The sequence below is a fragment of the Dama dama genome, chromosome 9 (assembly GCF_033118175.1).
Source record: "Dama dama isolate Ldn47 chromosome 9, ASM3311817v1, whole genome shotgun sequence".
Classification (NCBI taxonomy): Eukaryota; Metazoa; Chordata; class Mammalia; order Artiodactyla; family Cervidae; genus Dama; species Dama dama.
In genome coordinates this window covers 16,835,001-16,854,027 of record NC_083689.1, presented here as the reverse complement: position 1 = coordinate 16,854,027, position 19,027 = coordinate 16,835,001, and the positions used below count along the sequence as shown (strand labels likewise).

Genomic DNA, 19,027 nt, shown 5'->3' with positions numbered 1-19,027 from the left:
CCACATCTGCAATGGTTATCTCTTCTACCATAAGAGACACCAGTGTCTCCACATCAACTCCAGACTCTTCCAAAATGGCACAGATTGAGACAGAGCCAACATCCTTCTTGACCGCTGGACTGAGGGATACCAGCACCCTAAGTAGAGATCCTTCCAAAAACACAGCAGTAACCAATATGAGGACCACCGATGATGAACACAAATCACATTCCTTTGTCTCAACTGACTCAGAACCATCCAAACCTGTATTCCCAATGAATACAGCCATCACCATAGGGAAAACCACTGTTTCCACCCCAATGTCTAGCTTCTCTGAGACTCCAAGAATTGAAGCTGAGACAAGTTCCTCCTGGATGTTTGAAATGAGGGAAACCAGCACCTCCAAGGAAACCAGCTCATCCATGGAGAAAACTATCCTTCCTGATATGAACACTGGTTCTGTTACTGAGGTGACAGGGACGGAAGACATCTCCTCTAGTGGTGGGCTCAGTCCAAGCCCTGCCATTTCTACCGTGTCACCAGTAATCTCCACAGAAACTAGCACAAGACTTTCTACTTTCCCCACAATGACAGAATCAACAGAAATAACTGTCACCATTGAACAAGGTCATCCTGCAGCTACATCACAGAGTACCCTTGATTGGGACACCTCAACCACAACATCCATGGTGGGGACCCACACAGCTGTGACTCAGGGACTTCTAAACACAGTGCTGATGACTCCCATGAGCACAGGTGGGACAAGCCCTGCCTCTGTGGAAGAAACCAGCTCTCCATCTTCCCCAGTGACTTTATCTGCCATGACATCACCCTCCCCTGAGTCTCCCACATTACCAGGGAGGAGCCCATCCTCTCCTACCCCTGTGACTTCACTTTTCACCCATGGTCTGGTGAAGACCACAGACACATTGGGTACTGGCTTCAAACCTGTGACCAGTTCACCTTCAATTGAGATCAGCTCCACCAGTGAGATACTGTCCACTTCTGGAGTCTCCACAAGTACAGAGGTGATTCAGCCTTCCGAAAACACAGCCGGGACCCATGGGGTCAACACAAGTTCTGGACCTGAAGCTCATTCCTCTGCCCCAGCTGACTCAGAGCCATCCGATGTCACATCTCCAATCATTCCTCTTTCCTCTAGAGAGACTGCTGTTTCCACACCAGTGCCTCACTCTACTGAAACTACGACAATTGAGACAAACTCCACATCCTCTCTGAGTCCTGAACTGAGAGAGACCAGCACCATCCAGCAGAACAGTTCAACCACAGAGAAAATCACTCTTCTTTCCAAAGTGCCCACTGATACAACTACTGAGCTCTATAAGACACAACCCATCTCCTCCAGCAGCACGTTTATCCCTGGCCCCACTCAATCCACAGTGTCCCCAGACACCTCTGCAGGCATTATCACCAGCCTCTCCACATCCCCCATGACCACAGAATCTGCAGAAATGACCATCACCAGCCAGACAGGTCTCCCTGAGGCTACATCACAGGGCACACTTACCTTGGACACATCAACCAGCTCTCCATCTTCCTCAGTGCCTTCAGCTGCCATGACGTCACCCTCCCCTCAGCCCCCCATAGTACCAGGGAAGAGCCCCTCCACACCCACCTCTGCGACCTCACTTCTCAACAGTAGTCTCGTGAAGACCACAGAGAAATTGGGCACCATATTTGAACCAGTGACCACTTTACCTCCACCTTTGAGTAGTCCCACCACGGAGACACTTTCCACTTCTGAATTCTCCATAGATACAGTGAAAATTCTTCCTTCCATTCACACCACAATGACCACTGAGGGTTCCAGCAGTTCCAGCCATGCACTTAGTTCCTCTGGCTCAGTTGTCTCTGAGTCCTCCAGGATCACATATCCTACTTCTTCCATGGATGGGACCACCCTTTCCACATCAAAGCCTTCCTCCTTTGAGACCACAACATTTGAGACCAAGAAACTTTCCCATCTGATGCCTGGACTGAAGGAGACAAGCATGACCCTGGGTTTCAGCTCCAGCACACTCACAAACACACCTTCATCGGCTCTGTCCACTCATGGTTTGAAGAGTCCCAAGACAGATGTTACCTCTTCTGTGACATCATCAGCCCCAGTTCAGTCTCTGCCTACACAGGAGACTGACATTCCAGTGGAAACAGTCACACACTTTTATGCTACTCCGTCCGTAATAGGGTCTGCTGGCATAACTCTCCCAGAATCCAGTATTTCTTTGCCTGTATCAGCAAGTACTCATCACCTACACACAGATATGCTGTCTTCAGCTGAGACCATTCTTGCTAACACATTGACATCTCCCGTGTCAGAGACCATGGCTTCCTTTGCCACATCTGGAGTTCCAGGTGCCATCTCAGCTACCTCCTCAGATGGTCCATTTTCTAGGACAGAATCAGACCCCGAGGAGGATACCAGGTCCACTGCTGCAGGCAGTCTACCTTTTTCAGCTTCAACACCATTCCCCTCTTCAACCTTACATACTACTGATCTTTCAGTGAGCTCCCCTTCTCAGTGGATTACTTCCTCCCCAGCCACCCCAAGCACAGTAGACAGCAACCTTGACACAGAGAGCAGAAGGACTAGTGAATTACCCTTGGTTACAACCAGTACTCTGCAGACTTGGAACCAGCCATACAGGACATCTTTACCACCCATTATGGACTCTAGAATGACAGAGAGTATTGGTTTGGGAACAGTGACAAGTTCTTTTCAAGTTATTCCACACTCAACACAGTCAACAAGTAAGGACCCACAGCTCCTACACTCTGATTATATGGGGCTTGATTTCTTTCCTGAGAGGTAAAAAAGGAGTTGGGCTTCCCTGGTGGGTCAGATGGTTAAGAATCTGCCTGCAATGTGGGAGACCCAGGTTTGATTCCTGGGTCAGGAAGATCCCCTGGAGAAGGAAATGGCATTAATTAAGAGTCTGATTGTTGATGTTTAGTCACTAAATCATGTCTAACTTTTTTGTGACCCCATGGACTGTAGCCCACCAGGCTCCTCTGTCCATGGGATTTCCCAGGCAAGAATACTCAAGTGGGTTGCCATTTTCTTTTCCAAGGGATCTTCCCAACCCAGGGATTGAACCCACGCCTCCTGCATTGGCAGGCAGATTTTTTACCATTGAGTCAACAGGGAAGCCCTAGGAGTCTATTACTGCACCAGAAATTCCTTTAGAAAAACTATATGTTGATCTGTTTTCATTTCCAGACACTGAGATGGGCACTGGGGAAACAAAACTAAGTAAGCAAGCAGTTGAGTAATTCGAGTACTGTGATGGATGTTCTAAGATTACTGCTAATGCTAATGATGGCAATAATAATAACAGCAACCAATGTTTATAGAACACTTCTTCTGGGTCAAATGCTATTCTAGAAAGTTGTTTAATTCCCATTGGAACACAGTTTGAGAAGGAATTATTATAAACCCGGTTTACAAATGAGTTATATAGATATAGAGAGAAGTTGAGTAATTTGTTCAAGATCATTAAAGCTGGTAAGTAGTAAGAACTCAGACTATATAAGCAAAAGCATGGCACTAGGAACCATGCTCTTAACCATTAGGCTAAGAATGATCAGAGAGGTAGGAGAAGCAGATTCCTAGAAGCCAGAAGGGAGAGTTTTAAGAAGTAATGGTTAGTTCTGTCAAATGCTGCAGAAGAGCCAAGTTGAAATAAGGTGAGAAGTTCTTTGACAACATGTGGTCTTCAAAGATTCTAATGAAAGGAGCATCACTGAGTTTTAGAGGACTGAAACAACAGGTAAAATAATACATAAATAAAAGGAGAGATTCCCCCTTTAAACTGAGCCTGTTTCTATATTGAGAACAGAATCAGCAAGGAAAAGAGAAAGGAGTGAATGAAAACTGAGGGGAAAAGTATCTGTGGATATGGGAGGACCTTAAGACCTAGGAGGAGAAATACCACATTCAAAAGAACAGCAGATGAGAGAGGGAACTTAAGGGGATTTCATTCCGTGGATAAATTGAGTTCAACCACAGATTTTGTTCTGGACACAAATCCAGGGAGGCCCTCCAACTACTCCAGCACCTGTTCACTAGGCAATAGGTACAGGAGGGTGATTTATTTCTCAAACTAGCTTTAACAATTCACAACCAAGTTAAACACACTGAATGGGATTGATGCAGTCTTAAAACATGGCTTGGTAGTTGAGTGATGGATGTTCAGAAAGCAAGTGATGAATGGAATGGTAAAAAGGTAGAACTATGGTTGGGTGTGAGGAAGGAAGAAAGGGAGAATGAAGAGAGAGATGAATGAAGAAAAGATGGGTGTGTAGAAGGAAGGATGAATATACAGTGGGAAGGAAAAATAAGGAAGATGGATGGAAGGAAGGATCAAAGGAAATAGAGATTGAAGAAATAGGGATGAAAAGTTGCAAAGAAAGAAGAGAGAAATATGAAAAGAAAGATGCATGGTAGGAAGAAAGGATAAAAGGATGGATGGATGAAATAATAAATGGGTAGATAGAGGGGTAGATGGATGGATGAATCTCTGGGTGAATGGATGGATCTATGAACGGGTGTGGCCACTCAAGACATATAGCCCTGGTTCCAGTCCATACAGATGGTTGACCAGAATTGAGTTGTGTAGTCAAATTAAGTGGGTCCATTTAGATCATGTCCTCCCTTTGGAAGAGATGGGTTACCTTCGGTTTCTTCCCTACCTTCTCCTACAGCAACTGATGGCACTGTGAAGCGAATCACAAAGATACCCAACGAAGCAGCCCATGGAGGCACCACCATCCATATTCCCCAGGCATCCACATCTGCTAGTCTTACAGGTAGGTTCAACATTTTATTTCCCAATAATCCGACTTATGCTTTTATTTCTTGCTTGAGACAGATGAAATGTTTCTTTTTTAAAAAATTAACATTTTGTATTTATTTCTTTTATTCATTTATTTTTGGCTGTGTTGGGTCTTTGTTACTGCGCATGCTGTTTTCGAGTTGCAGAGAGCAGGGGATACTCTCTAGTTGTGGTTCTTGGGCTTCTCATCGCGGTGGCTTCTCTTATAACGGAGTACTGGCTTTAGGGCATGCAGGCTTCAGTCGTTGCGGCACGGGGGCTCACTCGTCGTGGTTCCCAGGCTCTAGAGCACAGGCTCAAGAGGCTTAGTGGCACAAAGGCTTAGTTGCTCCGCAGCATGCGGGATCTTCCCAGATCAGGGATGGAAGCTGTGTCTCCTGCACTGACAGGTGGACTCTTCACCACTGGGCCACCGGGAAAGCCCTGTTTCTTTGGACAAAGAACTATATGGAGTTGTCATGGGCTTCCCTGTCCCAGTTGGATCTTTGTCAAGTAGTTACCAGGTAGGTGTTACTTTTTCTTCCCTCCTAACATGGAGTGAGTTTAGTTCAAGACTGAATGTGTCAGCTTCACATATTCACTTAATTCTAAAAATGCTTATTATTAATTTACTGTGTGTTAGAGACTGTGACATAAACTGAGGATACATAGACGAAAATACTTTGGCATTGCATCCATGGAGCTCTCTCAGTCCAGTAGAGGAGACAGCAAAGGAACAAAATAATGATGATGTAACTTTTTTTCAACTTTTATTGGAGGATAGTTGGTTTACAATGTTGTTAGCTTCATAAAGCAAAGTGAATGTTTCATGTATCATATACATATATCCACTTTTTAAAAAACTGTTTATCTGTATCGGGTCTTAGTTGCAGCATGCAAACTCTTATTTGTGGTACATGGGATCTAGTTCCTGACTAGAGATCAAACCCAGGTCCTCTGCATTGGGAGCATGGAGTCTTAGCCATTGGAACACCAGGGAAGTCCCTAGCCACTCTTTTTCAGATTCTTTTTCCATATAGGCCATTACATAGTATTGACTAGAGTGTCCTCTGCTATACAATAAGTCCTCATTAGGAGTTTTCTGGCCGTGCCATGTAGCATGTGGGATCTTAGTTCCCCAACCAGTGATCAAACCCACATCCCCAGCATTGGAAGTGCAACATCTTAACCACAGCTACAGAGCCCAGTCAAAAAAAGAAAAAAGCAATGATCTAATTTTCACACCTTTTCTCTCTTCCTTTTTCTACTTTCACTCATTTTAGATTAGAGATTATTCCAATATGGTCCTGAGTTATTTAAACTCTCTGGAATTTGGGCAACATAGCTGCCACCTGTTTCTATATTTAATAAAAAGAGCAATTAGATTTATTTGGCTTTCAGAGAGCTCTTTCATTTTATGTGCATGGTTCTTTGTTACGGAGAGTTTTACTTCATTATGTTTTTAAATTTTGTTTCTGTTATTTTTCTGATTTCTACTTGGGGGGAAAAAGCTTATGTTGGTTTCCATTTTCATTTTTTCATTGTTCTCTTTTTATTTTCACACCCTTAATATTTATAATGAACTCAGAAACTTATTGTTTTAAATTCTGTTCCTATTTTAAATAAATACTTTCAAACAAACCCACAACAACAAAAAAAGAATTCATGGAGGAGGTGCAGCCCAAGGTGAGTCAGGCAAGGAACATGCATGCTAAGTCGATTCAGTCATGACCAACTCTGTGACCCAATGGACTGAAGCCCGCCAGGGTCATCTGCCCATGGGTTTCTCCAGGCAAGAATACTGGAGTGGGTTGCCATGCACTCCTCCAGGGGATCTTCCGGACCCAGGAATCAAACCTGCATCTCTTACATCTCCTACATTGGCAGCCAGGTTCTTTACCACTAGCACCACCTGGGAAGCCCCAGGTAAGGTGAAGGCATTTTCCCATTCCAGAAGGATCTCAGCACATACCAGGCAGAGACATTTCTCTCCCTTTCTTGACGTGGAGACAAAATAAGCAATTGCCAACCCAGTAAATAGTAATCATGTTGTCCCAATTTTGTGTCCATCCTACACTTCACAGGATTATCAACAGGAGGGACAGAGGGGACAGAGACCACTGCCACAGCTCGGAAGACCACCGCCACAGTGACACTGACTACCAGAGTGTCTATTCCCACTTCAGGAATGCTGCCTCTCCTCAGGACATCAGATAAAAAGGCCAGCACAAGCACAATAGGAACGATCGTCACAACCCCAGATAGTCCAAAGATGACAGCCTCTTTGACCACCAGATCTAGAGATGAGACCAGCACTGCAGTTCCCATGACAACTTCATCTATTTTCAGTAGAGGACCAGAGACTACGCCCTCACTGGTCCCTAGTTCTGGGGTAGAGACCAGCACTGCAGTTCCCATAACCACCTCATCTATTTTCAGTAGAGGACCAGAGACTATACCCTCACTGGCCCCTAATTCTGGGGCAGAAACCAGTGCAGCTGTTCCAACTCTGACTATTTCCTCGGATGAACCAGAGACCACAACCTCATGGGTCACCCATCCTGCAGAGACCAGTCCAACTGTTTCCAGGGCAATCTTGAATGTTTCTCATAGTGAATCAGACAGCACACCCCCAACAACTACAAGTTCTGGGAAAGAAGTCAGTACAGCTGTTCCAACTCCTACTGTCTCCCCTGAGGTACTGGGGATGGTGACCTCAGTGGTTGCTAGTCCTGGGACAGAGACCAGCTCAGCTGATCAAACTCTGGCTGTTTCCCCTGGTAAGCCAGAAACAACAGTTTCCTTGATTACCCATCCTGGGGCACAGGCCAATTTAAGTGTTCCAACTCCAACTGTCTCCCCTGATGTATCAAGGGTGGAAATCTCACCAACCACCATTTCTGGGGCAGAGACCAGCACAACTTTTCCAACTATGACTAATTTCCCACATGGACAAGAGACAACAGCCTCATGGGTCACCAATCATGGGACAGAAGCCAGTTCCATTTTTTCAACTTTGACTGTCTCCCCTGACGAACAAGATACAACAGCCTCATGGCTCCATTCCACAGAGACCAGCACACCTGATTCCAAAACAACTCTGAATTTTTCCCCTAAAGAATCAGACAGCACATCTTCAGCAACCACCAGTCCAGGGGCAGAAGCCAGTTCAGCCACTCCAGTGATGACTGTCTCACCTAGCAAACCAGTGATGGTGACCTCACTGGTCATTAGTTCTGGGACAGACACCAGTACAACCCTTCCAACTTTGACTGGGTTCCTGCATGAATCAGAGTCAACCGTGTCCTTGGTCACCCAGCCTCCAGAGTCCCACCCAACTGTTCCCAAGACAATGCCTATTTCCCAGAATGAATCAGGTACCGTGCTCTCAGTGGTCACCAGTCTTGGGGCCAAAGTCAGCTCTGCTGTCCCAACTATAACTGTCTCACCTGGTGTATCAGGAATGGTGACCTCACTGGCTACCAGTTCCACAGCAGAGACTAGTTCAACTTCTACAACTCTGACTGATTTCCTACATGAATCAAAGACCACAGCCTCATGGATCACTCATTCTGAGACAAAAGTCAGTTCAACTGTTCCAACTATGACTGTTTTCCCTGAGAAGTCAGATACAGCAGTCTCTTTGGTCACCCACCCTGAAGAGACCAGCCCAACTGTTCCCAGGAAAATCTCCAATGTTTCTCATAGTGAATCAGACACCACATTCTCAGTGGCTACAAGTCCTGGGGAAGAATTCAGTTCAGCTGTCCCAGCTACAACTGTCTCACCTGCTGTATCAGGGATAGTGACCTCACAGGTTACCAGTTCTGTGGCACAGACCAGCACAACTTTTCCAACTGTGACTGGTTCTATGTACAAATCAGAGACAACAGCCTCAGGGGTAACCCATACTGAGACAGAAGCAAGTTCAGCAATTCCAACTATGACTAGTCCCCCTGGGAAGCCAGACACAACAGTCTCACTGGTCATCCATCCTGAAGAGACCAGCCGAAGTATTCCCAGGACAACCCCCAGTGTTTCCCAGGGTGAATTTGACACAACACCTTCAATAGCCACTAGTCCTGGGGCAGAAGGCAGTTCAGCTGTCCCAGCTATGACTATCTCACCTGGTGTATCAGAGATGATGACCTCATTGATTACCAGTTCTGTTGTAGAGGCTACTACAACTTATCCAACTCTGACTGATTCCACACACAAACCAGAGACAACAGCCTCAGGGATCATCCATTCTGGGACTGAAACAATTCCAGTGGTTCCAACTATGACTGTTTCACCTGGGAAGCCAAACACAACAGTCTCAGCTGCCACCCATCCTGAAGAGACAAGTTCAACTTTACCCAGGACAACCCCCAATGCTTCCCATACTGAAACAGACACCACATTCTCAACAGCCACCAGTCCTGGGACAGAATCTAGTTCAGCAGTCCCAGCTACAACTGTCTCACCTAGTGTATCCAAGTTGGTGACCTCTCTGGTTACTAGTTCTGGGGAAGAAATTAGTACCACTCTTCCAACACTGACTGCTTCTCCAGGTCAAATGGAAATCACAGCCTCATGGGTGACTCGTCCTGAGCCAAAAGTCAGTCCAGCTATTTCAACTCCAACTCTTTCCACTAGTGTACCACATACAGTGAACCCACAAGCCACCAGTTCTGAGATAAATGCTAGTATGGCTATTCCAGCTCTGACACTTTCTCCTGTTGAGCCAAAGACCACAGCCTCATTGGTAACTCATCCTGGGGTGCAGGCCAGTTCAGCTACTTCAGTTGTCCTCTCTACTATGCCAGGGTTGGTGACCTCACTTTTCACAAGTTCTGGGACAGAGACAAGTACAGCTTTTACAATTCCAACTGATTCTTCACATAAACCAGAGATAGCAGCCTCATGGGTCATGCATTCTACAGAGACAAATACTCCTATTTCTAGGACAATTCCAAGTTTTCCTCATAGTAAATCAGACATCACACCCTCAATGGCTACAAGTTCTGAGGTAGAAGCCAGTTCAGCCATTTTAACTACAACTATCTCACCTAGTGTACCAGATGTTATGACATCTCTGATCACTAGTTCTAGAGCAGAGATCAGTACAACTTTTAGAACTATGACTGATTCTACACACAAACCAGAGGCAACAGCCTTAGCAGTCACCCACTCTGGGACAAAAACAAATTCAGCTATTCTAACTACGACTGTTTCCCCTGGGAAGCCAGATAAAACAGTCTCACTGGTCACCCATTCTGAAGAGACCAGCCACACTGTTCCAAGGGCAACCTCCTATGTTTCCCAGGGTGAGTCGGACATCACACCCTCAACGACTACCAGTCCTGCAGCAGAAGTCAGTTCAGCTGTCCCAGCTATGACTGTCTCACCCAGTATACCAGGAATGGTGACCTCACTGGTTACCAGTTCTGAGGCAGAGACCAGTACCGCTTTTCCAACTTTGACTGATTCCTTATATGAATCAAAGACCACAACCTCATGGGTCACCCATTCTGAGACAAAAGCCAGTTCAGCTGTTCCACCTTTTCCAACCCTGACTTATTCTTCTCACAAACTAGAGACAACAGCCTCAGAGGTCACCCATTCTGGGAAAGAAACAAGTTCAGTTATTCCAACTATGACTGTTTCTGCTGAGAAGCCAGATACAACAGTCTCACTGGTCACCCATCCTGAAGAGACCAGTCCAACTGTTCCCAGGACAACCTCCAAAGTTTCCCAGAGTGAATCAGACACCACACCTTCAACAGCCACCAGTCCTGGGACAGAAACCAGTTCAGCTGTCCCAGCTACAACTGTCTCACCTGGTGTATCAGGGCTGGTGACTTCTCTGGTTACCAATTCCGTGACAGAGATCAGTACAACTTTTCCAACTCAGACTAATTCCACACTGAAACCAGAGACTACAGCCTCAGGGGTCACCCAGACTGAAACAAGTTCAGCTGTTCCAATTCTGATTTTCTCTCCTGGAAAGTCAAATACAACCGTCTCACTTGTTACCCATCCTGAGGAGACCAGTCCAACTGTTCCCAGGACAACCTTCAGTGTTTCCCATGGTGAATCAAACACAACACCCTCAGCAAACACTAGTCCTGAGGCAGAAACCAGTTCAACTGTCCCAGCTACAACTGTCTCACTTGGGGTTCCAGGGTTGGTGACCTCACTGGTTACCAGTTCCATGGCAGAGACCAGTATAGTTTTTCCAACTGTAACTGATTCCATGAACAAACCAGAGACTATAGCCTCAGAGGTCACCCACACAGAAACAAGTTCAGCTGTTCCATCTATGGCTATTTCCCACGGGAAGCCAGATACAACAGTTTCACTGGTTACTCATCCTGAAGAGACCAGCCCAACTGTTCCCAGGATAACCTCCAATGTTTCCCAGAGTGAATCAGACACCATACCCTCAACAGCCACCAGTCCTAGGGCAGAAACCAGTTCAGCTGTCCCAGCTACAACTGTCTCACCTGGTGTGCCAGGGATGGTGACTTCACCAGTTACCAGTTCTGGGACAGAGACCAGTACAGCTTTTCCAGCTCTGACTGGTTCCCTACATGAACCAGAGACCACAACTTCATGGGTCACCCATTCTGAGACAAAAGCCAGTTCAACTGTTCAAACTATGACTGTTTCCACTGGGAAGCCAGATACAACAGTCTCACTTGTCACCCATCCTGAAGAGACCAGTCCAACTGTTCCCAGGACAACCCCCAGTGTTTCCCATAGTGAATCTGACACCACACCCTCAACGGCCACCAAACCTGGGACAGAAACCAGTTCAGCTGTCCCAGGTACAACTGTCTCCCCTAGTTTACCAGATACAGTGAACTCTGAGACAGACACCACTATGGCTGTTCTACCTTTGACTCTTTCTCCTGGTGAACCAGCAACCACAGCCTTATTAGTCACCTCTTCCAGTGTAGAGACAAGCACAAATTCTCCTGCTTCAACTGTTTCTCCTCATTTATCAGAAACCACAGCCTCACCATCCATCTGGCCTGAGTTGGAGACTAGTATAACTCTTCCATCTCAAACTGTTTCTCTCAGTCCACCAAAAACATTCTCTGTCTTCACCATACCTGTGACCACGACAGCCAGAGTTGATTTAAATCCAACTGTTTCACTTGGTGTTCCCACAGAAACAGCCTCAGTCTCCACTGAGGAGACAGAAATCAGCACAACTGTTGCAATGTCAGCTATTTCCCATGGTTTACCAGAGACCACAGGTTTACTGGCCACCAGTACTGAAGCCAAGGCCAGTACAAGCCTCCCTGCTCTGACTCTTTCCCCTGGTGGTCTTGGGCCTTCCAGGACCCCTGCAACAACCATTGAGCTTTATACTGTAACTTCTGGGAACACAGAAACCTCACCACCTGCAACCTCAGTTGAACTCTCAGAATTTCCCAAAACTGTGACAGGAGGCACTGTGACCTTGAGACCATCAGAGACCACAATGCGACCTAAAACCAGTCATGTGGAAGGATTAAGTACAACCACTATCCTGAAAACCACCACTGTTGAGACCACTCATTTAGCTGCCACAGGTTCAGGCCCCACTGTGGCCGAGACCACAACCACCTTCAACACACTGGCTGGAAGTCTTTTTGCCCATGTGACCACACCTGCAACATCCACCTTGGCCTCTGTGACTGTGACTTCAGGAACAAGTAAGAATAATGTTTTTATTGTGATAAAATACAATATATATGTATATATATGAAATAATTGGAATATTATTACCCACTCCAGTATTCTTGCCTGGAAAATCCCATAGGCAGAGGAGCCTGGCAGACTATTGTCCATAGAGTTACAAACAGCTGGACACGACTAAGCAACTTGGCATATATGAAATAGTGTATACATTTACCAGTCATATGTAAATGGGTAGTTCAGCAGCATGAATTACATTGACACTGTTGTACAAACATCCCCATTACCTGTTTTCAAATTTTTTTATCACCCTGAACAGGGTCTGTGAACTCATTTGGCAAAAATTCCCCCTTTCCCACTCCTTCCAGCCCATGGTAACATCTAATCTATTCACAGTCTATATGAATTTGCCTATTATAGGTATTTCATATAAGAGGGATCATACAACTTATGTTTCCTTTTGTGTCTGGCTTATTTTGTTAAGCATGATATCTTCAAGGTTCATCCATGTTGTAGTGTTTATCAGAACTTCATTTCTGTTTGTTGTTGCTGTTTAGTCACTAAGTCATATTAGATTCTTTTGAGACCCCTGGACTGTAGCGCTCCAGGCTCCTCTGTTCATGGGATTTTCCAGGCAATAATATTGGAGTGGGTTGCCATTTCCTTCTCCAGGGATCTCCTTGACCCAAGGATCGAACTCCCATCTTCTGCATTGGATGAGCAATATTCCATTTGTATGGATGGACCACATTTTGTCCGGTCATCTGTTGGACACTCAAGCTGTGTCCATCTTTTGGCTATGATGAATAATGCTGCTATGAACTTGGGTGTGCACCAATCTGTCTGAGTCCCTCTTGGGTATACACCTAGAATAGAAATTGCTAAGTCATTTGGTGAATTAGCTTGTTAGGGCTGCCTTCACAAAGTACAACAAACTGAGTGGCTTAAGCAACAGAAATGTATTGTCTCACAGGTCTGGAGGCTGGAGGGGGACCCTGGGAGAATGCACAGAATATGAACTGTGAAATTAACCCATCTCGGGTGGGGAGGGAGCTAAGATATTTATCCACCAACTCCCAAGAATCATTGCTACAGGGATGCTCCCTGGGCCTAAGTCCCCTAAGACAAAGAGATGCAGGTGCTAGTACGTGCTGAAATGGTAAGAGCAAAGGGGAAGTGGGAATAAGGTGATCAATTCTGCATCCCAAGAACCTACATGTTGTTGTTGTTGCTTTTGCAGTCACTAGGTCATGTCCGATTTTTCGCAATCCCATGGACTGTAGCCCACCAGTCTCCTCTGTCCATGAGATTTCCCAGGCAAAAATACCGGAGTGGGTTGCCATATCCTTCTCCAGGGAATCTTCCCAACCCAGGGATTGAACCTGTGTCTCCTGCATTGGCAGGCAGGTTCTTTACCACTGAGCCACCAGGGATGCCCTTAGAATCCACGTAATCCCAAGCAAACTGGGATGGTTGGTCAGCTGATACGGGAGGATCTTGGACAAGGACTGCTGCATGAGGTGTCTCAGGTGGGACAGCCTCTGCCAGACCCTCACTTGGGCAATGGAGTTGAGGTGTGTCCTCAGAGCCTAAGCTTCCGCCCTTAGCCCAGGCTTGACTCAGGACTGGCCTCATTTTACTGTCCTTGCCATTGCAGCTACAATTCCTTTCTTGATGCCTTTTACTGTCAACTTCACCATCACCAACCTGAACTACACAGAAAACCTGGGAAACTCAGACTCTAAGATATACAAAGCCACTGAGAGAGACCTGCAGCTGCTGGTGAGAGACCCGCACCAATTCCCACCTTGCCTCGACCTCCCAACAAACACCCTGCTGTCTGTTCCCTCTCACTCATCTCCTTCTCATTCTTTCCAGCTCAGGCCTTTGTTCAGAAACAGCAGCATTGGTTCCCGGTACGCCGGCTGTAGACTGACCTTGCTCAGGTGAGACGTCTTCCAAAAACCACTTCCCAGGGAACTAAGATCCCACATGCTACATGGCATGGCCAAAAGATTAAAAAAGAAGAAGAATGAGTGCATAATAACCATATTTCTCCTACCCCCACCCCCCGCCAAAAGAAAAGCATAATGAGGAAGGGGGTCATTGTTTCTATTTTTCCACAATATTACTATCTGGCTTTAGTGGAAGACACAGCAGAATATATGCTTCTGCATTCCATATTTTACAATATTTCACCTTGTGGCCTCTGGAGAAAAAAAATCTTTGTATACTCTAGAAAGAGTAAAAGTGAAAATAATATCTTAGTATTACTATGAAAATAGTTTTCACTTGGTGGATGCCCTGTAAGGTTGAGGAACTCTAGGGGTGTCTGGGCTGCAGTTTGAGAACTATGTACTATGCTATAGGGACATGTGATGGGAATACTTTGAAGAGCATGGATAACAGCAAGCCGAATTCCCAGACAAGAGAGGAATGGCATCTTTCTTCCCTCCTGAAAAAGCTGCTGCTTTGGGTGAATCACCATAGGGTCAGCTTAAATTCAAGACAAAGATATTTTTTTCCTTGATTTATTTATTTAAAATATGTTTTCATGGAACTAGTTCTTTTTATATATAACATTTTTAAATTGGAGTATAATTGCTTTTGCAGTAGGAAATGGCAACCCACTCCAGTTTTCTTGCCTAGAAAAGTAGACAGGGAGTGTACTAGGGGCTGGTAGGTGAAACAATGAGCAAAATTAATAAAAAGAATGAGGATAATATTGAAGTGAAGTGAAGTGAAGTCGCTCAGTCATGTCCGACTCTTTGCGACCCCATGGACTGTAGCCTACCAGGAGCCTCAGTCCATGGGATTTTCCAGGCAAGAGTACTGGAGTGGGTTGCCATTTCCTTATTACTGAGCCATAAAAAGGAACAAAATTGGGTCATTTGCAGACATGTGGATGGACTTTGAGAGCATCATACAGAGTGAATAATTCAGAGAGAGAAAAACAAATATCATAAATTAACACATAATTGAATCTAGAGAAATGGTATAGATGATTTTATTTGCAAAACAGAAATGGAGACACAGATGTAAAGAACAAATCAATGGGTATCAAGACAGAAGGGGTATGGAAGGAACTGGAAGATTCTGAGTGACATATATACACTACTGATTTGCTATGTATAAAATAGACAACTGATGGGAACATACTGTATAGAACAGGGAACTCTACTTAATGCACTCTGGGACCTGAATGAGAAGGAAGTCCAAAGGGGAGGGTGCATATGTAAATATATGGCTAATTCACTTTTCTCTATGGTAGAAACTAACAAACATTGTAAAGCAGCTATACTCCAATAAAATTAATTTTTAAAAATTAAAACTTAATAAAAAGAATGGGGACAAAAGAAAGAAACTGAGCTGAGGAGTGGCCCTGCAGAGAACTGCACTTAGGAGCTGGAGGGATCTGGAGCCCCACATAAGACGGAAAAAGATGTGTTTGAAAAAGCAGATGAAACCCGGGGAAGAGTGCTGACCTAGGGACTTCCCTGGTGGTCCAGTGGCTAAGACTCCACACTCCCAATGCAGGGGGGCTGGGTTCCATCCCTGGTCAGGGAACTAGAGCCCACACATGTCGCAGTGAAGACCTGGCATAGCCAAAACAATAAAATAAAACATAAATATTTTTTTAAAAAAACAGGGAAGTGATCCTAAGAAGGGTAAAAATGAACTTATCTACAAAATGAAAATAGAGTTACAGTTGTAGAGAACAAACTTATAGTTACCAGCAGGTAAGGTGCAGGGAGGGATAAATTGGGAGACTGGGATTGATATATACACACTACTCTATACAAAACAAGGGCTTCCCTGGTGGCTCAGATGGTTAAGAATCTGCCTGCAATGCAGAAGACCTGGGTTCAATCCCTGGGTGGGGAAGATCTCCTGGAGAAAGAAATGGCAACCCACTCCAGTACTCTTGCCTGGAAAATCCCATGGACAGAGAAGCCTGGTAGGCTACAGTCCCTGGGGTCGCAGAGTCAGACACGACTGAGTGACTTCACTTCATTATACAGAACAGATAACTCATTTATATAGATAACTAAGGACCTACTCTATACCACAGGGAACTCTACTCGATACTCTGTAATGGCCTAGGTCTATATGGGAAATGAATCATAAGAAGAGTGGATACATGTCTAACTAATTCACTTTGCTGTACAGTAGAAACTAACACAATACCATAAATCAACTATCCTCCAATAAGAATTAAAAAAAAAAAAAAAAAAACCCAAGGAGTGCAATTGAAGGGGAAGCATTGTCAAGAGCATCCAACCTTTAAGTGTCCTTCATGTTCCTGTTCTGTGTCCCTTCTTCCCCAGGGCTGATAAGGATGAAACAAGCACCAGGATGGATGCGGTCTGCACCTACCGCTCAGATCCCACAGGCTTCAGGCTGGACACAGAACGTCTGTATTGGGAACTAAGCCAGCAGACCCAGGGTGTCACTCGGCTGGACCACTACACCCTGGACAGGAACAGTCTCTATGTCAATGGTGAGTAGCTCTGCGCTAGCTGGGGTCTCCTCCTGCTCCCCAGATGGGGTCTCCTTGCAGTATGATTGCTCTGAACCCACTTTCATAGTTCTGGAACAACCTAGAATTTCCATAGGGACTCAGTTCTCTCCCCCTCAGAACAGCTTAAAAGGAACTTTTCAGGTCTGGAAATAAAAGTTCCCTCCAAAGTCTTCTTCATTCCAATGACCTTTCACAGAAGCCCAAATGGACACGCAGACATCTAGGAAGAAAGCAAGCCCATGGAGGTCACTAGGGTTAACTCTTCCCCAAGAAACAATGGGTTTGCAATGCAGTGACTAATCCTCATGTCTTTATTTTCCCAACCAGCTTGTGGTCCTTTACTCACTCTCCAAGGGCCTGCTGGAACACCACCCACCCCCCCAAGAAACAAACAACAAAACTGTTAGTAGTGTTTTTAGCAACAAATTCCTTTGCAATAATGCTCTTAGCAACAATACCTACAATAGCACCTGTACTAAAGGCTAGTATTTATTGAGGGACCCATGTTCTAGAGCGTTATATGTATTATGCCTTGGTAATCCTGCCCAACATGGAGTTTTATGAATATTTGGAATTTTATGTATATTTTGCAGTTTTATGTATATTTTTGGAGTTTTTTGTATATTTTACAGAGGAACAAACAAGGCTCAGGAAGAGAAATCCATTTTTCCAAGACCAGAGGAACTAATACAAGTGGTAGAATTGGGACTCAAACCTAAACTGACTCTAAAAACTAAGCCCACCTAATTACTAGGCTACACTGCAGACTAACCCAGCTAAATACCAAGCTCAATATTAGGATGGAATAGCATATTAAAGGACTTCTAGGAACTTCTCTGCTGATCCAGTGGCTAAGACTCTCAATGCAGGGGACCCAGGTTCGATCCCTGGTCAGGGAACTAGATCCCACATGCTGCAATTAAGAGTTCACATGCCACAAGTAAAGACCCCATGTGACACAACTAAGCCCCAACACTGCCAAATAAATAAGTAAATAGAAACAAATATTCAAAAAATAAAGGACCTCTAATATGACAATTTAAACTAATTAATTAATTATGTCCTCACTCTATCACCATGGACAATTTCTTTCTTCTCTGATTAAAATTTGTTTTGTATTTCAGTAGTCCTTAAGAATTACCTAAAAGCAGTAGTTAACTACTATGGATTTTGGTGAATTACAGGTTCTTGCTTCAGTTAAGCCCTGGTCCTGCCTTTTACTTACTCTGTGGCCCTGGGCAAGTCATGACCTCTCTAGACTTTTGTCCATTTTTTAGAATGAAGTTCTTTTTTAAAGTCACCTAAGATTAGTGTGAGGGTCAAATGAGATAAAACCTGAATAACTCAAGTTAACTGGGCACCATGTGGCCCAGTCTCAGAGAGGAGTTTTATTTCAATAAACCCTTTCGAACCATCAAATACAAAATAAGTATAAGTTTCAGTTACATTTCTTTGTTGTTATTGTTTATTCTCTAATTCATTTCCAACTCATTTGCAACTCCATGGACTGTAGCCCACCAGGTTCCTCTGTCCATGGAATTTGCCAGGCAAGAATATTGGTGTGGATTGCCATTTCCTTCCCCGGGGGATCTTTCCTACCCAGGGATCAAACCCATGTCTCCTGCATAGGTTGGTTCAGTTCAGTCATTCAGTCGTGTCCTACTCTTTGTGACCCCATGAACTGCAGCACTCCAGACCTCCCTGTCCATCACCAACTCCCAGAGTCCACCCAAACCCGCGTCCATCGAGTCGGTGATGCCATCCAACCATCTCATCCTCTGTCATCCCCTTCTCCTCCTGCCCTCAATCTTTCCCAGCATCAGGGTCTTTTCAAATGAGTCAGCTCTTCGAATCAGGTGGCCAAAGTATTGGAGTTTCAGCTTCAACATCAGTCCTTCCAATGAACACCCAGGACTGATCTCCTTTGGGATGGACTGGTTGGACCTCCTTGTGGTAGACAGATTCTTAACCACTGAGTCACCAAAGAGGATCCTAGCCATGATCCAGAACCATACTAATT

General features: G+C 45.0%; 1 protein-coding gene across 1 annotated transcript in view; it reads left to right on the top strand.

Moving 5' to 3' along the window:
• LOC133062742 (mucin-16-like) overlaps positions 1-19,027 on the top strand; it is a 107,787-nt gene that overhangs the window by 32,761 nt on the left and 55,999 nt on the right. The window contains 10 exon segments of the mRNA XM_061152143.1: positions 148-2,751; positions 4,705-4,809; positions 7,118-7,594; positions 7,886-8,687; positions 8,766-9,393; positions 9,547-9,623; positions 9,786-12,502; positions 14,134-14,267; positions 14,364-14,431; positions 16,814-16,986. Of these exon segments, the coding sequence (XP_061008126.1) occupies positions 148-2,751; positions 4,705-4,809; positions 7,118-7,594; positions 7,886-8,687; positions 8,766-9,393; positions 9,547-9,623; positions 9,786-12,502; positions 14,134-14,267; positions 14,364-14,431; positions 16,814-16,986 (7,785 nt within the window).